At 45.0% G+C, this 8083-nt stretch overlaps 1 protein-coding gene across 5 annotated transcripts in view; it reads right to left on the reverse strand.

The window, feature by feature from the left end:
- The window catches only part of LOC116851235 (probable JmjC domain-containing histone demethylation protein 2C), a 402970-nt gene that overhangs the window by 320549 nt on the left and 74338 nt on the right, over window positions 1-8083 (reverse strand). For all 5 annotated transcript variants that reach the window (XM_032830457.1, XM_032830456.1, XM_032830455.1 and 2 more), the window contains exons 2-3: window positions 2003-2254; window positions 822-935 (exon numbers count right to left, since the gene is read on the reverse strand). In XM_032830457.1, the coding sequence (XP_032686348.1) occupies window positions 822-935; window positions 2003-2254 (366 nt within the window). The remainder of the gene's footprint in view (window positions 1-821; window positions 936-2002; window positions 2255-8083) is intronic.

An 8083-nucleotide genomic window follows, 5' to 3' on the forward strand; every position in this document is an offset into this window, starting at 1 on the left:
GAGAGAGAGAGAGAGAGAGAGAGAGAGAGAGAGAGAGAGAGAGACGCGCTGCTCCCTCGCTGTTCCCGCGCGTCCGTTGCCCTGGAGGGGTGTCGGACGCGCCAATGGCTGCGAAACTTGTTCCCTAACTAAGTTCCATCGTCCCTAACGAAGTAAGTTTCCAGTCGTAAAGCGGAAGTGGCCGCCACGCCGCGCTGCGCAGCGCAGCGCCCCGGCCGAACTCGCGCGGGCTCTTAATCGCCTTCGGGATCCTATCGCATCTCGCGCGTGAAATGCGCGCGGGACGCCGCGCGTCGTGAGGAAATTAGGAAGGAAACGAGATAACGAATTGCGTCAATGTACCTCGGACCAAGTCGCCGGAAATTGTCCCCGTGCATCTCGCTCGCGCGTGCGAATTTCGCGCACGTTTTACATCTCTCGCATTCCTCCATCACCAACACCACCAACACCACCACCACCACCACCACCACCATCGCCACCACCGCGAGGACGACGGTGACGGCGGCGGCAGCCGGAGAGAGCAGGTGCAGGCGCTCCGGTGAATGACCGATTAAGGAATGCCGTTGGATTATTCAGTCCTTTCGCCGAACGAAAGCGTTAGTTTCGTTTTGTCGAGCTCGATGTCGTGGTACGAGGTGTGCTCACTTGGCCGACGCCGTTACCCGCGGAAAGTGTATCGTTTGTAGCTCGGTACAAGTGTAATTTTGTCGCTTTGTATGGAGGAAGACACGAGATCGATGGAGAGTGGACTCGTCGTCATGTGTGACGCTCGAGTAATCGTCGCACGATCTCGACGATTGCAGCCACTTCGTGGTACTTACAGTGAACGGTTTCAGCTTCGAGTAGTCGACGAAGTCCAGTTTGCGGTCCTGCATAAACTCGATCGGCATGGCGTCCTCATGCAACTCGGCGCGTGCCACGAGAGGATAGAAAGTCTGGAAACAAACGCGGGACGCGGTTCTCGATCATCTCGCGAAATAACATTCAGGCTCGGCACGACCGGCAGATTTCCATTATTTAACGCGCACCTTCCTCGTTGTATTTATTCATTAATTTCATTTTTTGTTACCAAAAAAAGGAAGGGGAGAAAAACCTTGTCCAACGTGTTCCATCGGACCGAAATTAATTATTATTGGATGAAAAAAATAAATGAAAAAAGTCGTTTACATCAACGCAAGCGGCGATCTTTCCCGGCGGTATTTATCGTTCCGCGCGCAGAGCTTTGATTTTAGAATTTCGCCGCAAAAATCCACACACTGAAGGCAAAGTTTAATATTATATAAATGTAATTACTTTTGCGCCGTTGGATTTACGCAAAATAATTAAGCTCGCTCAATCGGAGTATTTTAACGAGCAAAAAAGCGCCGGACCAATGGAACGCGGCGGTCCGTTTTATACCGGTCAAATTGTGTCGATCGTAAAATTTATTCAACGGGAATGGAATCGGGTATTTCATTAATTAACCACGGACTGATTAATATTCGAATGGGTCGCGAGCATCCTCGTTTATCATCGATAAAATATGAAAGATTTGCATAAAAAATGGTAACCCCTGACAACGTCCGTATGTAATTCGTAGAGACCCGCACGCGACAAGTTGATGAATTTCACGCATATTACATGCGTGATTACGAGTGCGAACGACGTTTTTCCCGACAATATTTTCGACATACCAAACGATCTCTAGAGTATTTCGCGACTAGAGTAGTTAGCGAAAAAAATTTCCTCCGATTCGTAACACATTGTCATGCAAATAAAAGGAAAAACAGTTTGTGAAATAATGCAAGTGAATATGCAAAGTTTTCCGCGCCATCCTTTATTCGCGTATTCCCAAATCATTACTCAAGGAATCAAGTTTCACGAAAGTATTCGACGAAACGGAAGAGCACACACTTTTCATATCCCCGTGCTGCGACGTTCACGAGGAGAAATCGTCAGCGAGCCGAAGTCGTCAGGGTGTCATCGCTCGCGACAAACTCGAGCACAATTTGCTTTGACTTACGAGAGCTGGCCAAGCAACGGTGTCGGCGACCGTCGCGGCGCTCCTGAGCGGTTTCCCGTTAATGCGATGCTGATGGTGGTTATTGTTCGCGTGATTGTGATGATCGATGGGGATGAGACTGGCGTGCCTGGGGTCAGGTCGTTCGGCCCAGTAGAGACCACGTTCGATGAGAAAGAAGGAGAACACGGCATCCCTGTGAGGCGACAGCCACTCTCTCCGTTGCCACTCCACGTCGTCGTATTCTACGAGGACCTGCAAACATACGAGGAAAATGTGCGTATGTATTAAACGTGTGTCTTGTCCATCGAGAGCAAATCACGATCGAAACTTTATAGCGTCTCTTAGATATCGTGTCGGATTAACTTATCTCTGAGGCGAGACGTGTCGCGTCTCGACGTAAGAATCGACTCGGATAATCTAGGAGAGATCGGTTCTAGTTGGGATCTCAGCCATGCGTTTCGTTTTGTCGCGAGTGAAACAGTGGAAACGAAATCGCGAACTGTTAAAATGTTGATACATTTTTCTGAGAGACAAAGAGAAAGAGAGAGGGACAGAGTTTCATTATAAAATCAGAATAATATTACAGTTACAAAATGGGAAAACTGATTTAGTAGCAGTCAGATACATTCTTGAGAGTTTCGAAATTAGGTTAAATAATATTTTGCTTAATAATAATTTGGTTAGTAATATTCTCCATCGTGAGTGAACAAGTTTAAGTGACGTGTTATTAGTTGGAATGAAAGAAGTTTCCTGTAAGTATATGACACATTGTTTCAGATAATAAAAGCGAATCATAAGATGAGTGAAAGCGAGCATTTGCAAGAACGAGCTAATATTGTCTACCACTTAACACAGGTCGACAGGATTGTGGAGACCTCTCGCGGAGACTCCGGAACTACTCCGGATGAGGACATATTTTATATGTAGTCTTTTTTTCTTTTATCCTAAGTTGCTAGCCAACTTGACCCTCGATTAGAGCAAAATGGCCACATTGCAACGTGTCGTTTTCAGTTTTTGCAGAAGAAAATGCACGGTTTACAGGATTATTGCAGACATAAAAACATAAAGGAAGTCATGATCTATCGCGTTTGTGCAGCCAAGCACAATAATTAGTTATCTGAAATATTGTAAATTCGAAATTCTGAAAAATGTGTCAGCTAGCCTCGATCTCCCCTTGAGAGAAACACGATTGATCTAAATGATAGTTATTATTGATCTAAATTATAATTATTTCTGGTCTCAACCATATCTTTGGTTGTTCCAACACGAAAATAGCAGTAGTAACATGTATAGAAAATCATTATCGCTAACATTACAGTAGAATTTAATAAAAAGAGTGGTTTTTCCTTAACTATAATTTATCGTAATTATTTCTCAATGTGATTATAGTTACACATATACCAAACATTGTCCGCTCAATATATTTAAGTATAGTGTATCTCAGTGTATCTTGGTGTAGAACGAATTGTCAATAGGCGACAGACGTGCCACTTCTCCGTCTGAGGCGGAGCAAAGTAGTTTCGAGCTGGATTAAGCGGTATTGCGAGAACAATCTGCCGCAATGCTGGTCTTTCTTTCCTCAAGTCACTGCGGTAATGACGCGCGCAATAATGCGTCTCTATCGTGCGCAGTGTGTTAATTGGAGGCTTTCAAAACAGCGGGCGCTATACAGACGAGATGAAATCCGTACGGGTTCTATTTATTCCGCGGAATCACAGAGAGGGTTAAGGATTAAAGCGCTCTCGACAATGAACGTTTATCGTGCGCGAACGATGCGAGGGCGGGACCCTTCCAGCCATCCACGTAACAACCATCCAGTTAATTATCGGCGTCTGTTATCGCGATATCCATGCGTGCTAATGCGTTATCGAGCCCGGCCGCTCGGTTCTCCAGAAACGCACGCAACAAATTGGCGCCGCCGACGAATCATATGCCGCGCGCACGAAGAGCGAGAAAGAGAGCGGACGCGAAAGGGAAAGAGAGGGCGGGAACGATGCAATTAATATGTATTATTCATAACCTCCAGGTTGGAGCAGAGAGCGGAGGCTGTCGGGATAACGAAGGGTCCGGAGGCAGCATGTAGTAGGATTCGCGCACGCTCGGTTTACTCACGGGCTTTGTCGGCGCGACAGATTCGACGTTGGGAGCGCGCTGAATCGAATGACGGATGGTCATTCCGTGTTCCGCGATCTCTTCCCGCGCAAAAGCGCGCATCCTAATTTAGCGGAAACTCCAGCACGAGCGTCGCTCGCCGGATCCCCGATTTCTGCGAATATTCCCGGCATTAAACGTTCGACGGGCGAAATTTAGAATCAGAATTCCGTTCAGAGCAAAGCGCCTAGCCCGAAATTGACTGGCGAATAAAATTTCGTTGTCTATAAAAATTTGCGGAACTCAATTCGCGAATAGGCTTTTAGTTTTGACCGTTCATAATTAACAAAGACTCTTCAATGTCACAGTATTTTCATTTATGTCCGAGTCAATAAAAGAATCCTTAGCATTGGTTATTTCGTATTTTTGCACACGGAGAAAATACTGTGGTAGAAAATTATGGACAAAATTTTTGCAATCGTGGACCCTACAGAATTACGACGAAAATTATTATACAAATCTGATATTACACATTTTTTACTATAAAATCATTGTAATTTTTGAATGTTTTTTATATCACATATCAGATACTGCGCTAAGAATTTAGTCCTGATCAGGTCAATCTCAATTAGATATCTGATTCATATAAAGTGATGTTATCGAGTCCTAATTATTAATAATTCTTATTATTAATCAGTTCCTGATTGCCACGTTGCGTTACATGACTTATCACGACCCGATTAAAACATCACAAATTATACAAATTGGATAACCGAATAGGCCATAAAATAAATTTCTAATTGGATAGATCGTCAAAATTTACTATTTCTAGGGTCATCCATACTACAATTTCAGTGCAGTTCAGTTTTACAAAAAACGTTACAGAAAGAAATATAATTTTAACGTAATTTTTATTACTATGGTATTTTGTTCGTGTAGATGTTACGTCTGCAGGTCCGCGCTATGGTATCTTTAGCTTCACGAATCGTCCGGTGCACTCGGGGTCATCGTAATCGTAAGGGGAGCGCGTGACTCGATACGGTCACGGTGCGTCAGCCGATTAATTGATAAATCAGCATTTACGAGCGGAGCGCGCTCGTAGAAATCGCCGCGCCGTGACTGGAGATACTCTATTCAGTGTCTGGCCAATGCGCCACGTGATTTGTGGCGCATTGTAATTATCCTCCGCACGGGACGCGTAATAAACATTACAACATTTCAATTCCATTGTCTTCGGCACGAGCCACACGCGAGAGAACCCTGTTCGAGTGAGAGTAAAAATGCGACGCGCGAAACGTCGACGCGAGAAAACTCATCCCTGACTGATCGACCTTATGAAAGTACACGTATTCAAAAATAACTCATGAAAGAGAATTCCACGGGTTGAGTGGGCGATTTGTTAATTCGCCGACGACGGGATTTAATCATTAAATCGATGCATATTAACGCATCAGCCTGCAAAATATCCGACATTCGTTGGAAATAAAGAACAGCGCGGTAAATGAATTTGCGTAGCTGCGGTTTGCAAAATTGATTCGCATCGTTTGGAAACAGCGAATTAATGGGATTTAGACTTGGGGTATTTCTGCGCCGCGCTACGTCACAGGCGTCGATAATAATTCGTGGTCGGTGATTATTAATCGAACGCGCAAGGAACGCGAGATGAGGGTACGAGCGAGGCGCGTGTGTACTCGCGCGCGCGCGCGCGATTTCCGGGAACGTTAGCGGAGCGTGACGGCGCATAATTGCGAAACGTTAATCGGTTAATTAATAAGTAAATACCTACGGGCGCAACGGCCGTTAATAATTGGCGAGGGACCCGGCCGCGCCGCGTAAACGATATACGGATGATTAATAATAACGCAATCTCGCGTGCGCGCGCGTCTGTGTTTTAATAGCGCGGCGGCGCCGCCGTCTGGCACGCAATTCGGCGGGGCATTCGGGATCGGCGGGGCTATGTTAGGAATTGTAATCCGTTTTCCGGAATCTCTTCCGTATTTCCATGTCCCGACCGGATTACCGGCGCATCAAGGATGCCGCCTCCGCGACGTAACCGAGACGCGACAGCAGACCTCTGTCTCGTCCTGTCTCTCTGGTCTGTCAAGTTACTGCGCTGACACGTATCGTGAAAGTGTTTTACACAGTAGGCTACGGAATATCGGAAAATCACTCTATGGGCACGAGAGTTTCGATGAGGACGTTGTTTGTACAGTTAGGTACATTAATGGTGTCCTTCCTGAAATGTGTTGACGTGCACGCCACCTCTAGACTCCCACGGAATCTGTGCATTAATTTCGGGAGCCTATAGGTGACGTGCATTTTTCCACATTCGATAAGAGGATCCCATTAATGTACCTTACTGTACACCACAAATTCTATAAGTGCAGTCCCATACCCTAGCATAGTGACGTTCGAAATTTTCTGGATCAGGTATATCATATATAAAATATTCGTACGTTATTATTGTTGACTATTGGAAAAATCGGTAATTGTTAAAATATTCAATAGTTGATGCACGAATATTTTATAAGATAGACCTGATCGAAAATTTCAAGTGTCACTATGCTAGGGAAAGGGATTACATTTATAAAGTTTAGCGTATGATCCACCAGTGACTAGGTATGTTCAGAGGACGTCAACCCGATGGGGCAATTTATTTTTACGAAATAGGATTCGAGTGTCTATCATGGAATCGCATCGTGAAAACTTTCCAATCGGAATTGTTTGATTTTATATCAGTTATCCCATTATGCATATCTGAAATGAGTCAGGGAACACCTCACGCGAGCAAGTGGAAAGTTGACTTCAATTGAATGGGATCTAAAGAGACCCCCGACTAAAAATTTACACCATAGTCCTGATCAAGTTGATCTCACTCAGTTATTTGGCTTGTGCAAAATGATGTTGTCGGATCCCGATATATTATGTAAGTATAGGACAATCAGGAATAATAATTATTATTTAGTTAATTATTAATAATTAACCTATTAATAATGAAAACTCGATAATATTATTTACACAAACCAGACAGCTGATTGGAATCAGCTTGATCAGGATAATGGCATAAATTTCTAATCGAGTCTACGTCATAATTGGTAAAAAGTGCTAGTTTCGTCTATTTCTGTAGCAACGGTCGATCGATTTAAAAAGAGATCCCAAGAATGGGGGACTTAGAAACTTGCTACTTGAAAATTCACGATTTTGATTGAAATTGTGAATTCCATAATAGCTGCTCCGATTAAGATCGTTATAGTATCGATCTTAAATGTTATTCGACGGTCATGCAGTAATTGTACTTTTTAGATGTATCTAATATGATTTTGTCTAATATAGAGTTGATGACCGTGAGTGTCAAACGATAGAGTTCTTTATTTTTCAAAACTGAGATAACTTCGAAGAGAACTACTACCGATTAACTCAAAGGATTAGACGAGCGAAGTGGACATGTAGTTGGTCAAACTAATCAAGACAATTCTCACGTAAGCAATGTACCGTTCCTCGCGGGATCAACCGAACCGAACGATTAGTTTCCGAATGGTCCATCTCGCGACGACGCGTTCGGTAATCCCAGCGCTACCTTGGAGCGCAAGGACGATCTCTCTCGTCCATCTGCATCCCAGGTAGTCCCGGGGGTGGCAGTGATAACCCGGTATCAATGCTGGTTTCAGGGGTCGTTCGCCAGGTGGCGATACCTCTCGGAGTGGAGGACTATGATGGCTGCCAAGGTTTTCAAGCTCCGCCTCCGGTGAACGCCAAGCACCGCCCGGATGGTTTCCTCAGCAACCATCAGGTCGGCCATCATGCCGCAGCGACCTACCACAACCTTCCCCGACCATGGACGAATGGTCCCCCCTCTCGATACCAGCCATCCTACTCCTCCTTCTCCTCCCCCACACAACGTTTCTCTGCCCCTCTCAACCCCTTTCTGATCCCCACTTTGAAAGGGGGAGAAAGAGAGAGGGAGGGAGGGAGGGAGGGAGGGAGGGAAAG

Source organism: Odontomachus brunneus, unplaced genomic scaffold, assembly GCF_010583005.1.
Source record: "Odontomachus brunneus isolate Ranch 3 - 2012 unplaced genomic scaffold, Obru_v1 Obru_scaffold_169, whole genome shotgun sequence".
NCBI classification, from domain to species: domain Eukaryota; kingdom Metazoa; phylum Arthropoda; class Insecta; order Hymenoptera; family Formicidae; genus Odontomachus; species Odontomachus brunneus.